General features: G+C 43.7%; 1 protein-coding gene across 4 annotated transcripts in view; it reads right to left on the bottom strand.

Annotated features, from left to right (window-relative positions):
• The window catches only part of LOC130610964 (phospholipid-transporting ATPase FetA-like), an 83,323-nt gene that overhangs the window by 13,244 nt on the left and 56,453 nt on the right, over window positions 1-13,626 (bottom strand). For all 4 annotated transcript variants that reach the window (XM_057431202.1, XM_057431203.1, XM_057431200.1 and 1 more), the window contains exons 12-20: window positions 13,067-13,263; window positions 11,691-11,899; window positions 9,538-9,581; window positions 7,810-7,975; window positions 6,779-6,967; window positions 5,818-5,933; window positions 4,272-4,436; window positions 1,623-1,734; window positions 433-538 (exon numbers count right to left, since the gene is read on the bottom strand). In XM_057431202.1, coding sequence (XP_057287185.1) covers window positions 433-538; window positions 1,623-1,734; window positions 4,272-4,436; window positions 5,818-5,933; window positions 6,779-6,967; window positions 7,810-7,975; window positions 9,538-9,581; window positions 11,691-11,899; window positions 13,067-13,263 — 1,304 coding nt within the window. The remainder of the gene's footprint in view (window positions 1-432; window positions 539-1,622; window positions 1,735-4,271; window positions 4,437-5,817; window positions 5,934-6,778; window positions 6,968-7,809; window positions 7,976-9,537; window positions 9,582-11,690; window positions 11,900-13,066; window positions 13,264-13,626) is intronic.

Genomic DNA, 13,626 nt, shown 5'->3' with positions numbered 1-13,626 from the left:
ATCATAGAATTATAGAATGGTTTGGGTTTGAAAGAACCTTAAGATCACCTATTTCCAACCTACTGGCATGGGCAGGGACAAAATGAATTGTGTATTCTATGAATGGCAATAGCAGTGGAGAAACAGCATATCTCAAGGCCGGAGCTAAAGGCTTTGTAGCTCTAAATCAGTTGTCAAATACCAGCTGATACTGCTTGCCTAACTCCACTTTCTTACACGTTTATATACACTTGACCTTTTGGATCAAGAAGATTCAGGGTTTATCCTCAGATGAGTTTTCTACGTTGTGCTTAGCTGCTGGATCTTCCAGGGAGATTATCAAAGGTCCCTGAATGAACTGCAACAAGTAGAGCCCATCGGAAAAAAAATGTGGAATAATACAAAACAGAATGCCAGTGCACAGCAGTAAAACCATGTATTTCAGCCATTTACCTCAGCTCCTTAAGCACGTCATCAGATGTGCTGCCTTCAATAACGAAAACATCGTCCATGTCATCATTCAGCAAGTTGCAGGAGTAACTGATATTCATTGCTGTCTCTGGGAAAGACAAACCAGGAAGAGGATCATCTCAGCAGCCCCAGACTCACCTACCAGCTTGTGGCCTTTTGAAACACATGATGAAAGCTCTCTTTCTCACCCAAAAGAGCTCTGAGCCTTTCAGAGTTAACAGTTTAAGACAGCAAGGAGAGTCACGTTGCAGCAAATCTCCTCTAAGTGGGCTTCAAAAGGCCACAGAAAAAAAATTATCCAACCAAAAAGAAAAAACTTAAATCACACTTTGGCCAATGTATGTGTAGCAATAAAAGGTATTTCAAGTTGATTCCAAAAAAATTTTTCAGGATTTTTAACTTTCCCTCCCTATACTCACAGAAAAGCCCCAAACTATAGTTTTGAAGCAGAATATCAAGACATTTTGTTCAGAAAATTCAGGGGAAAAAAAAAAAAAAGGAGTATTATTTTGGCATATCATAAGCAAAACTACTGCATTTGGAACACAACAGAATGAAATGTTTCATTTTTCACAAAAATTCTCTGCCCATTTCTTGGATTAAGTTACTCACAAACACTTCTGGCCTCCCTGAAATGCTGCTGTTTCAGCAAAGTTACTATTTCTCCAAAAGAATTCACTTGAGTCTATTTACCATTCTTTCCAACTGAATGCTTTCTCCAAAAGTCTAGGTTTCCTCCATTTTTATTCTGGATCAGTAACGCCAGGACAAAACTGAGACAGACCCAACATCCACTTTAGCAAATAAGTTCCTGGAAAGCAGGGAAAGATTTTTTTCCACCTTCTTCACCAGGATGGCTGACTACTAAAGTGAGAACTTTTCACAGCACATGACAGGGTCTATGGGATGCTCTCTGCCACCTCTCCTAAGGCAAAGGATGATGACTTCACACTCCTTCCAGACTCAGGATGGGAACTGAGAACAAGCAGTAGCTACAGTTATCTGGTCTAATTACAGATAACTAGAGATTCGCCAAGCTGCCAATGAAGCAAAGCCTTGTAAGTTTGTTTTCTGTGCAGTTTTCAAAGAAAAAAGAATGAGAACGTGGGTCTTAGCTGAACCATCCCACCGGTCGGAGAGAAGAGAAACACCCAAAGCTGTAGCCCCTTTACCTTGCTTGTCTCCAGTGAGAACCCATATCTTAATGCTGGCTCTGGCAAGAGTCTCAATTGTCTGTGGGACTCCATCCTGTAACTTGTCCTCAATCGCTGTAGCACCTAGAAGCTTAACAGAAAATGTCAGTGAACTGGTAAGTCTTCCCATTGCTAGCAAAGGAGAAAGCATTAGACTTCCAAGTAATGACTCAAGCAAACAAATCCAGGAATACAGTTGTGCTGATTTTCATTCTTCTTCAGCATATTTACTGTCTGGAGCACAGCCCTAACCATGAACATGCAGGAAGTTGTTTGCCAACATGTTTGAAGACCCACAGGGTGAAGGGGACACATGTTGCTTTCACAGCAGATAGAGCTTTAACTGAGGGACAGGAACAGCTGTGTATCTGTGTCCCCAAACCTCCATATACATCCTCTCACGTGGAGCTTGCTCCTAGCTATACTGGACTGCAGCTGTCCTATGGCTGCTGAACATCGTCTCTATCCCATAATAGAGCTGTCCCTGCCCTGCTCCACACTGTCACACAACTAAACCACGGACTGCTCAGGACACAAACCTGCATTATTTTAAAGTTACTGCTTTTCCTGCATTTTGGAGACACTTGGTGGTTTTAACCTATTGTCAGAAGGGCATGAAGGTGTTTCAGTGCTAGCTCAGATTTAGATGGCATCTGCTACCACCTACCTCCTGCTGTTGGGAGACTCAGTTCAGAAGCTGGCTTTAAGCCCAAGATACCTTTTGGCTTCCTGGGATGTTCATCATTCACCAGCTATAAATGTTACCAGCGTAGACAACAGCTCTGACAGAACTTCATTATAGGGTCCTCAAAACTGCATGGTCCACTTTTTACAGCAATAGTCCCTGGGATATGAAGCTAGCAAGAGCTTAAATGCCTGTAGCATACACAGCCACCTCCTGGGAGCACTCCTCACCCTCAGCCTGAGTCTGAGGTGAAAGGCCGAAGATGGACACTGATGTCTAACGTGCCCAGGAAGAGAGAATAAGGGCTTGCGTTCCCCACAGCCACTGTCTTTCAGGAGCTGCAGAAAGGCACAATAATACTGTTGACAAGCTGCCCATGACCTGGCGTAAGAGCAGCTGGAGGAACAGTCGTGATGCCTTTCTCACTGTGGATCTTCCTTAGTTTTTAGGTCAATCAATATTTTTACTACTATTCTGTAAATCCAACCATGTTCCATTCTCTTGTGTTTTTATATCTTACTCCCCTTCAGGGCCCCTAGCATGAGCCTGCCACACACAGGGACTTCTCTTGCCCATCAACCAGACTATGGTGCTTGGCAGCCCTCTACACCCATCTATTTCCTTGCTAACTCTGGCTATCACACCCATCCTCTGTCACAAGCCAGGTTTTCCTACGCCAACTCTCTGTTCTTCCCAGACCACCTTCATGAAGTAAAGGCACTCCTGTACAGAGTACAAAGGTCTAGTGAGCCAGACCTGTTCTGAACCAGACTTCTGCCTCCTGTGAGCACATGACCTTTCCTTTATCCAAGCCATGAGCTTCATAACCCTTTCTTGCAAAGCAGCTGACGCCCTTAACCTCCTAAATCTCCTTGTCCTTCATGCTTTGAACATGACCCATAGAACATTTGCACAATATATTGTCTGGACTGGAGGATCAGCATTTTCCATTACTCTGTTGGGACCCAGAAGGGCAGCAGGCTCTGCCCCATGGACTATAAGAGTTCTGCAGGTCAGCATTTCCTCAGCTCGCACTTGCTTCTCCATGAAATCCTAGAATGGGACCTAGCTCACCTAGTTTCAACCCCCTGCCACTGGCAGGGACACCTTCCACTAGACCACGTTGTTCAAAGTCCCAGGCTTGGGACTTTGTCCCGTCCCAGGTCCTTTGTCCCATCCAGCTCCTTTGTCCCATCGAAGTCCCATCCCAGGCCTTGCTGGCATCCTGAGCATACAGCTAATGGAAGGAGCAAAGGTGCAGCTCCCTGGATTTCCAGGATTTCAGGAAAGCACTGCTGCTAGTGCAAAAACTGAATTGCTTCCCCTTAGATCCCACACATCCTTTTCATTCATTATTCACAGCTCTAAAACACAGGCAGACCTCCCCAGGGCATTAAAAAAGATGTAACAACACTCAGGGAGAGAAGAATGACTTGAAGATCACAGTTTAGCCCTATTCCAAATTGACACAAACATGTTCATGGACATCATCTTCCCATCCTGCCCAGGGCTGCAAGAACAAAGAAGACATTCTCTGAAATGGAAGGGCACTGGGGATTATTCACTGCCTGCCATTTCAAAAACAGGAAAATAAATAGATCAGCCATTCACACATACAAAGCATATCTATGAAATATTTGTGTCCACGTCATCTCCCTCAGGCTCTGGTATGTCACTTATATCACGAGAAAGCTACTCCGACACCCACATGAGTTAAAATAAAACCATTCCCCTACACTGGTGGCTGACACTCTGCTTACAGGCTCCTGATGGAGGTGCCAGTGAAAACCCAGGACTGCCATATTCTTAACTGCTCCTGTCACACAACCCACTGAGCTGTTTGCAGAGCAATGCTTACTGAAGTCATACTGAGCAGTTTATTGACAAACCACCATCCTCACTGCCTCCCCCAGGGCTTGGCCCAGATTCCCTGAAACACCAACCATGAGGTCTTTTTCAATCTCTTCGTATAACTCCGACAGTTTATCTTCCCGTCCTTCCAAGGCAGTGCTTGCTTCATGGTGACGCCTGATCCAGTCCTGAAAGTATTCTTCATCCAAGTTTTTATAAGCCACCACGAGTGTCCTCAGACCTTCACCAGCAAACTCCTGCGACACAGTGGTAGGGCAGAATTGGTCAAAGAAAGACAGTCTGCTTACAAAGGACCCTTGGAAAGCAAGCAGCTATCTGTAAAAGCTTCTTGCCTAAGGTCTCAGAGGACGGCTGAAAAAAATCACACCTTAGATTACAAACCAGGGGGTACTCTTTGAAGACTAGTTCCAGACCACTTTATCATTGCTATCCATGGTCCTTATGAAGAGCAAATTCAAAAGGGCCTTCCTACTTTCTGGTTCTAAAGCTTTACATTGACCAGGCACTTGTTTTCCAGGTTCATATTCCTCAACAAAAGATTCAGAACACTGGAAGCTAAGTAAACATCCTTGAACACACCCTTGAATTTTAGACGTGGGCTCAAAATTTTTAGTGTATAAATGCTGGCTGAAATCCACAGCATGAGCACAGTCAGTCCTTCTAACTGCTAGAAGTCCTTCTCAGCAAGTCCTTCTAACTGCTTTCTGTGGAGGTATGATTGACGGTATGGATTTCAGTGTTGGAATAACAGAGACCCATTTGTGAAAACTGAGGTATTTCCCCAGGCTTGACATAAAGGTGCATCAGCTCCGCTCTGCCCTCTGCCTTGCCAGCAACATTATCTGGCTTCCCCAGGCAGTGAGCAGAGATGGTTTTCCTACTGCATAACCCCTCTGGCAAAACCTTCTGTTACTTCATGCTTTGCACTGTACCAGCGTGATCTGGCTTCACAAGGGGGAGCAAATATCAGCCGAAGCATCCCTTTACATGAGTAACCACCTCCCAGTGCACACCATCAACAATGTAAAAAGCCAAAACTTTGAGTGATGCATTTTTCTTGCTGCCCAGTCAATATTCTGCTATATAATCAGGAAAAACGGAAGGTGAGTGAGAATATGTCCCAGCATCTACCTGATCCCTTCTAACTGAGACCTCTTGGATCACAATCACTGCAAATCTCAGTTGTATACAAGAAGGTGAATAGCTCTGTGGCACTTTGCTGATCACCTGAGTTACACTAATCTAAGGCATGCATTGGGTGTACATGGTGTAACAGCAGACTTAGAGGGAATTTAGTTGTGTCGTTTCATTTCATGTGTTATCCTGCCTGGCTTCTAGCTACTCCAGAGAAATACAGGTCTTCTGAACACCCTGCATTGTATGTGCCATTCAGATGTCCTGGAGCACTTCAAATGGCACCTGATGCCCATGCTTAGACAACTGATTTGAGACCTAAGGCTTCATACATTAATTTTCCTCTCCATTCCACAATTAAAAAATTGGTGCTTATGTGTTGTTTCTGGAACCTGTTTTTTATCTCGACACAAAGTACATTTCCATATCCAGAGAAAAGGAAACCGTCAGATGCAGAGAGGTACTGTGGAGGAAAACACTTACGTTCAGGTGTTCTGTGGTCTCTTCTTTTAGAGAGTCGCAGGATGAATGAATCAGTTCATAAAGAATGGTGTCAGCCCCCTTGCAGTACAAAGTCAAGTCACCTTCTGGGCTCCGCACTATGAGGAAGGGAAAAAGAAATGGGACAGATCCCAGATGGAGGCACTTAGGATTCAAAGCACTTCTGTCAAGACAAGAAAGGTTTTCAGGAGTGTCTAAACTCCATCAGGTTTACAAAGACTCCCAGGAATCTGGACAAGCTTTGCTTAGAAAAGAAGATAATGCAACTGCTGTCCACACTAGTTGTAGCAGCACAGAAAACTGTACCCATATTACACTGATCTGAGCAGATGCTCGGTTGAGCTATGCATTTGCTATAGGCAGCACTTTAGGCTGGACATCTGCATTCAAAAGTCAAGAACAATTTGTTCCGAGTGAACTCATCCTGCAGCTCGTACTGTTCCTGCCAGTCAAGGTAACGCCACTCTCTTCCTAAAGTTATGACATTCTAGTTCCTGAGATAGCTGAGGGTGCTGGAGGGTTGATAAAAGCTACATGAGATTTCTTGAATCATTCATGCATTTTCCTTCCAGGAAAGGGTGCTTCTCTACTCATCCTTGCTTTCTCCTTTCCCACATTCTTAGATTTTGATTATAATTTTAAAGCTGATTAGAAAGCAGACCTTTCCTGTGTTGTAATGAGGGAAGAAAGACACGTTAAAGAGCGTAGAGTTTGTAGAAGTCTGTTCCATCACTGTTGCCCTAATGTTACGATGTTCCCCACCTGCCTAAGTTTTTATCTAGCACTATTGCTGTGTAATTGAAAGGTCAAAGCAGCCCATCTGAGGAGCTCAGAAGTAAATCTTATTCAGAAAGAACTCTGAATGAGGAAAAAGCATCACAGCAGAATTAGGTATGAGAGCCTAAAAAGTGAGAAAGAAAAGAAGGGAGCAAAGGGAACATACCAATAACAGACATTCTTTTGCGAACATTGTTGAAGTCAAGAATAGCCAGGAGTTTGTAGACTTTTGTTTCTCCCATTTCCACAATGGTGATGGTCTCTGGCGTACGAGCCCGGAATACAAATCCAAAGTTTCTGGCAGCAGTGACGAGGGCTCCCTCATCAGGGGATTGGGCCTGATACACCAAGTTACCTGACATGCAAGAAGAAATATGTTATGTGGCTTCTGCCTTGTTTCTGAGGCTAGACAAATACAGAATCAAAGACATTATATAGCAGTTAACCCCTTGCTTTTCTGTTTATCCCCAGAGGTGCAGCACAAAAAAACACTTTAAATCCACATGTCTCCATCAAGTCCCATTAACCCATCCACCAGGCCAGTGCAAGAAGGCCCTTAGGCTCTTCTGGGATGTGTAACACTCCCTTTGGAGTCCAATAGATTATCTCTCAGAGGACAACTTCCTTGAGTTTAACCCCCTTCTGGTTACATATGCAACTACGTATGTATTCTTCTATCCAGCATGTATAACTATCTGCATATATCGGTCTCACCAGTCTTTTCAGCTTATATGTATCAATTAATGATTCTAGCCTTTAAAGCACAGTTTTTACCCAGTCTGGGATGTCAGGAGGCTGACTCAGTACCTGTGGGAACACTGAGTGGTAGGAGCTACTGAGTCTCCAGTAGATAGGTACTCTGTGTTCTTTACTTTATGGGACCTGGCACAGAGTAGAGAAAGAGTGCAGCAAGCCACATGCCACCTCAGGGAAGCTGTGGCACCTGCAGTTTCCACACTCCAGAGATGTGGTGTTTGCAGTAGTGTCAGCTCCACTACAGGAACACACAGAGCATGGATACCCCGGTCCTTTCTCTTCCCATGTGGCATCTCCAAAGACTTTGATTTATGTGTAGCCATATACTACAGAAAATCATCAGGAAGCCAAAAGGACCGGTAACAGCTTCTGTGGAGAGAGGACATACTGTGGTGCAAGGTGAACATAACCATTCAGTCTGGTGTCTTCAACAGTCCTCACCTTCCTTCTTCTCTTCTGGCATCACAGTGTGACAGAGTGAGAGTAGCCGGAAGAACCTGTGTGTTGGGATGTCACCCAGCTTCACTGCTTCAACCAGGCTATGGTCATAGAATGCAAACTTCGGGTCAGCTAACTGGTTGTACGAGAAATCAACCTTCTCTGTCTTCTGCAAAAATATGGCTCAGTGTTATTTGTCGAGTTTTCATATGTCTGTAAGCCAATACCTGCCCACAGTAACCCCATTCTCTGCCTTATATTTACAAAGGGCCCTCTCCTGCAGGGCTGTTCATGACAGAGATTGGTGAGCCTAAGTAACTGGAAAGCTACTGAATAACAGGAGAGGACAAACACCTGAGGTGCCTTTCAGAGCAGCACTGAGACTAAGAATCTTGTTAGGTAAAGATGCCTCTCTGTATAAGAGCAAATGCTCCTACAGATACAGACTCCCCAACAAAAGATTTTCATGGCAAAGAAAAGCCTGCCTTAAACACATGACTGCTTGGAGGCATCATACTCCTGATGTCAATGGCTGCCTGTGATAGTGGAACATGGAAGCCCAATTTAAAACAATTCAAAAGGCTGTGCTCTCCACCTCGTTCTACCAAAGCAAGAAAAAATCCTGTTACAGAAAAAATAGTTATACAGAGAAGTGATGTGAATGTTCAACTCTGCAGGCACTGCACATTTAGTCTGAAAACAAGCAGGGGGGAACATACTGGAGAAATGGCCAGAAGCTCACAGCATGATGTGTCATGGAGGAATGCACTGTCGAGCCTGCCCAGGACAATTCCAGCTCTCACCCCATCCCCTATGAGCTCATTGTTTCCAAGGGTGGGAGGCATCCTTTTGACCTCTGCAAGCTGAGATTTACCACAAGATCACAGACCCATCCCACGCACACTCCCCTATGCAGCAAGGTCCAGGTACTGCCACACCATGTGGGCAGCAGGGCTCTGCTCCCGTGAGTATCATGGGCAGGAGGAGCTGCTGGGCAGGCAGTTGGCAGGAGACAAGCATGTCTCCCCAAGCAAGTCAGCCCTTTGCCTTTTGCTGCCTGAGAAAGGGTAGTCTGGAGGCACAGAGCTCAGCACAAATGGGCAATTTCACTGAGTAATTTAAGGTTTAAATGGCCTGGAAATGAAGCACTGGAATAAGGAGTGGGATTTTCATCATCATCTTGACGTTTGTTACTTGGATTACTGCAGTTTTCAGACATTTTAGAAATCCAAGACATGTGGGTTTGTGCCAGCAAGCAGGGGCCAGAGAGAAACGGAAAAGTCACTTATTTTCAAACTTCCCAATGCCCAGACATAGGGGCAATTTGACAGTTAACTTGTTAGCAACATGAACTAAACTCACTGATTCCCAACAAAAGCTTTAATTAACTGCCAAGGATAATAAAATTCACCAATGTTCAAGTTTCCAACAAACATCAAAGGGCAAATATTCAAGAGGAATTGTGCATGCACAAGGGTGTCGTGTGAAGCTAAGGGAACAGTGGGCACTCAGGCTACCCAGCCTGCAGGTTTGAATGACATTAGAAGGGAATGTAATGCTGGCAATCCTCTGACATCCATAATAACACACATCCCTGTTGTCAGGGTCAAGAGCATCAGTTCTTGGAGGGTCAAGAGCATGAACTATGCCTGTGTAGGTTGTGTCCATTAGCACTTAGGCAGGCAGCAGGTTCAGTGAAAGCTCAGATCCTGATAGCACTTTAGCACTTACCTCATTTATTTCTATCCTTTGCCCAGACATATCGTACACATCACCTGCAATCAAGAAAGACAGGTTATAGACGCAAATTCCAGGTGAGTGTAGTCTCTGAGCTTCTCTACAACAAAAATTGGTCAAAGTGTGTTGAAGCTAGTATCTAATTGAAAAGCTTCAGTAAGTGTAAATATCTTGACATAGTCACTGGAGACTGTGTTTCAAGCATCAGTCAGTCTCTGTGCTATGTCATGGATTAACATAGAAACTGATTGATACGATTCATCAAAGCAGTTACTATAAAAATGACTGGCATTTGGGTAAAGAACACTTGGCTCAAGCTGAACCCAGAAAGGATGTAATGCTAGGTGGGAAATGAAGGTGCTTTCAGGGAATGTCTTCTCTTGTACCTTCCCTGAGACAAAGTCCAGCTCCTGGATCTTATTGGGTTTACAACAGTCCCTGAACAACTACAGAGCCCATTCTTCATGTGTCTAGGTAGCAAGGTGCATTTTCCCTGAACTGATGATCCGGTCACAGAAATGGAAGACATGTAATCTACAGAAAACACTAATGGAACTTCTTTTACCTGAAGAATAATTTCACCTGGAAGATTTGGACTCTGCTCAGCCCAGCCAGATTCAACGCTGCATTGAAGTAAGTCTAAAATGCAGGGAATTGCATGAATGATAGATCCATATCTGCATGAGCAACCTCAAATGTGACCAAAGTCAATTGTAGGTACTTGTACTTCTTCACAAAGGCCCTGAGAGTGTAGAAGAAACTCATCTACAGAGAGAAGTCATATCTCCTGAGACCTGCACATCAGTTGATTCCCTGAGAATTGTAACTAAGAAGCTTTTGGACACCTCATTCCCAATAGGAAGCTCAACCTTCCGGTGTACCTTCCATGGCAGCAGGACTAACTCATACTTTCTGGCATGGCTTTCCCATATGCCTGTGAGTAGCAGCTTCAAAGCACATTCCTAAGAAGAAGCTAAGCATTTAAAAAACTATATGCAGTAGACCTTCTGCCCTCTAAATATTTGCCATTCATTTCTTGAATCCCATCCCTATATCTATCCTAGTGGTGACATCCGCTTTGGAAACATCAACTGAGAACGTATGAAGGAACAGACAGTATTTTCAGACTGTTTAGCAGCACTAATGTTGGCTAGCATAGTAGTGATGTTAGAGATATGCTGGTCTCCAAATATACACACAAAACAAGATTTATAGGAAGAAACGACTTCTTTTATTAGGCTAGCTGATAGCACTGAGGAAAAAAAGACATGCTTTCTGGTACACTAGTCATCAGTCGGTCTGACACAGGCAAAACAAGCATCAATCTCTGAATAAGATGTGACTAATTTCTCTTGAGGAATTTAATGGTGATAGCCAATTAGTCAGATTGCGAATTGTTAGCACTTCTTGAGCAGTATGAAGAAAACTGCCCGGGGCCATACAATGTGGGAGCCATTCTAAGTCATTTTCTGTTAGGATCTAACAGAACTAAGAATTTTTGTTTCCCATTTTTTCCAGCTCCCTACAAACTTTTCTCTCTCTGGTAGGTGAAGTATGTCAGGGCTTAAAACCAAAGGACAAGGCCATTGACCAAAGGTTCAGCTTCCTGAACGGGATGTGGAAAACCTCTCCTCATGACCTGAGAAATTGCTGAATGTAAGAGATGATAGTGTGAGAGGCTGACAAAATTTGCAGATAACCCCTTGAGGAATGGCTGATTTCACAAGTGGTTAAGGGGGAGTTAGTTACTCCCCTTTATGCTTTTTGAGCTTAGCAATACCTGGGTAACCATGTCAACAGTACCATAAAAGGCTGTTACCTAGGTAGTCATATCAGAAAAAAAACCAAATCTGAGTACAGATCTAGTAAAACTGGGACCAATGAGGAAAAAGTAATGAGGTGCTAGTTCTTTAGTTCGGATGCTACTGGGGCAGAAAAAGGGAGGTAAAAAGGTGGTAAGAAGGAGAAACAAGGGATAAGAAAATGGTTATTAAGATACGCAAGTGATGTAATTGATGGTCAGCCCTTCGCTTGATCACTGCAGCTTCTTTCAAGACACTCTCTTCTAGATATCACACTTAGTCTCTGTGAACAAAGAGGCACACAACAGAATAAAACTTGGAGAATAAGATGGATAGACGACATACCATAGGATTTGCCGTTGATGGAGCACTTATTGAAACACATGATGTTCTGAGTGAGAGTTCCTGTTTTATCTGAGAAGATGTACTTGATCTGCCCCAGCTCTTCATTGAGTGTAGTGGTACGGGCCTGAGCCGGTGTGTCCTTCGGTGGATAATACATTTTACGGTCCCAGTCAATGTAGAAACTGTTACCCAAGCGTATGATCTCTACACTGGTGAAACAGAAAGAGAAGGTGATGGAATATTGATTAGTTTAAGGGACACTATCTTCAGCATGACCATTAACAACTGCGATTAGAAGACAGTTTTGAAAGTAATGACAGGGTGTACTCATCAGGTTGTCTTTAAATGGCTTGTAGCCATGCAATTTATATGCAATGATGAAGCATGTCACGCTGAAATGATCTGTTAGGTTTATAGCGAATTCCTTATTTCTAAAGCAACATCTTACAAATGTATTTGAAGAGTTTCTGAAGTTTCCAGACTGAGAAACAAGGCAGGAGCAATGGGTTTCACTAGGTGCAGTTTTGGGAGTGATGCTTAGATGGGGTTGGTTTCCAGCAGGGCTCCGAGCTGGGCTGACCCCAGGGCTGGGGGATGAGCAGAGCCACAGCTCAAACAACACAGAGCTCTACAACAAGCAAATCATTGTGTAGCTCAGTACAACCAAGAAGACACATCAGCTTGCAGATTACATGAATTTACACTTTGGTGCTGACATACTGACCTGAAACGGGATTAATTCCTCATATTTACCAAAACAAAAGAAAGTCTTAGTAGCAAAGTTGTCTGAAGAGTTAGGTCCAATGATAAACTACACCGGTCTAGTTAGCCTACACCCTACAGTCAAGTTTTGAGAGCATCATGGACACATTGCCTGCTCTTTACTACTACTTGCTTATCTGCAATAACCAACATAGCACTATATCCTCCAGGAAGTGGCAGCATTCACTCTGCTCACGTAGCACCAAGTACTATGGATTCTCAACCTGATTTCACGTACTTACCTGGCAATCCACTCCTCACACAAGCCCTACAACCACTGCAAAAAACATGGCATTCACTTTGTTCTGGCAGTGCAAGTGGGAGAGAGCAAGACGCTAACCACAGGTTTCAGACTTACTCCTATAGCATCCTAAACCTACACCTACCCTTTAAATGTAAAACCATCTTCTCTTTCAGGACTCACTTCTCTCCCCTCTCCAACCCTATTACAGACCTCCAAAGCAGCAGAAATAAGAAAAGCGTTGCTGTAGTTGTGTGCTGTCATCCACAATGAGGTTGCATTTGTGTTTAGGGAAAATGCTGCTCCCAACTAGGGCAAAAAGCTAAATGTCTAAATTCTAAGATGAAACATGAAAGGAGCTCCTAGCACATACCTGACATAGAGTGAAATGGGCACCACTGTGTTTAGTATGATCACATATGACCAGAACATGAGGAAGCCCGAGTAGGAGGCAGAGTTGACACCTTCTGCCCATGGCAGGTAGACTTGGAAGTAGTAGCCTTTATCATACTCCCAAATGCCATTGCCAATGGCCAGAATAAGACACATCAGTGCTAGAAATGCAAAGATCTGTGAAAAAAAACAAGCAAAAAAATTAACAAAAAAGGAAACATTGCATTTTAGAAACAAGGAATTTATTACATACAGGTTAATCAGAAGACCTTTATGAAATTGGATTGGACAGCATGAATCACAGGAAAATGTTCATAGGGTTGAAAGAAGAAAACCAGCGAAGTTATGACACTTTTATTTCAAGGACAAAATTACACAGTGCAGAGTCTGGCAATCTGGTAACACAAGACCTCAAACAGCATGGGATTTAAGTCCGAAGTTGACACCTAAACAAGGTGCTCATGGGCAGATAGCTTCAGAACATCCAATCTCAATAGAGTTGAGCTGTGGGTCCTCAAATATCTGGCTGCAACTTGGTAA

This window comes from Pezoporus wallicus, unplaced genomic scaffold, assembly GCF_028554395.1.
Source record: "Pezoporus wallicus isolate ANWC-B61680 ecotype Strahan unplaced genomic scaffold, APGP_CSIRO_Pwel_v1 contig_12129, whole genome shotgun sequence".
In the NCBI taxonomy this organism is placed as follows: Eukaryota; Metazoa; Chordata; class Aves; order Psittaciformes; family Psittacidae; genus Pezoporus; species Pezoporus wallicus.
This window is presented reverse-complemented; position numbering and strand designations above follow the sequence as displayed.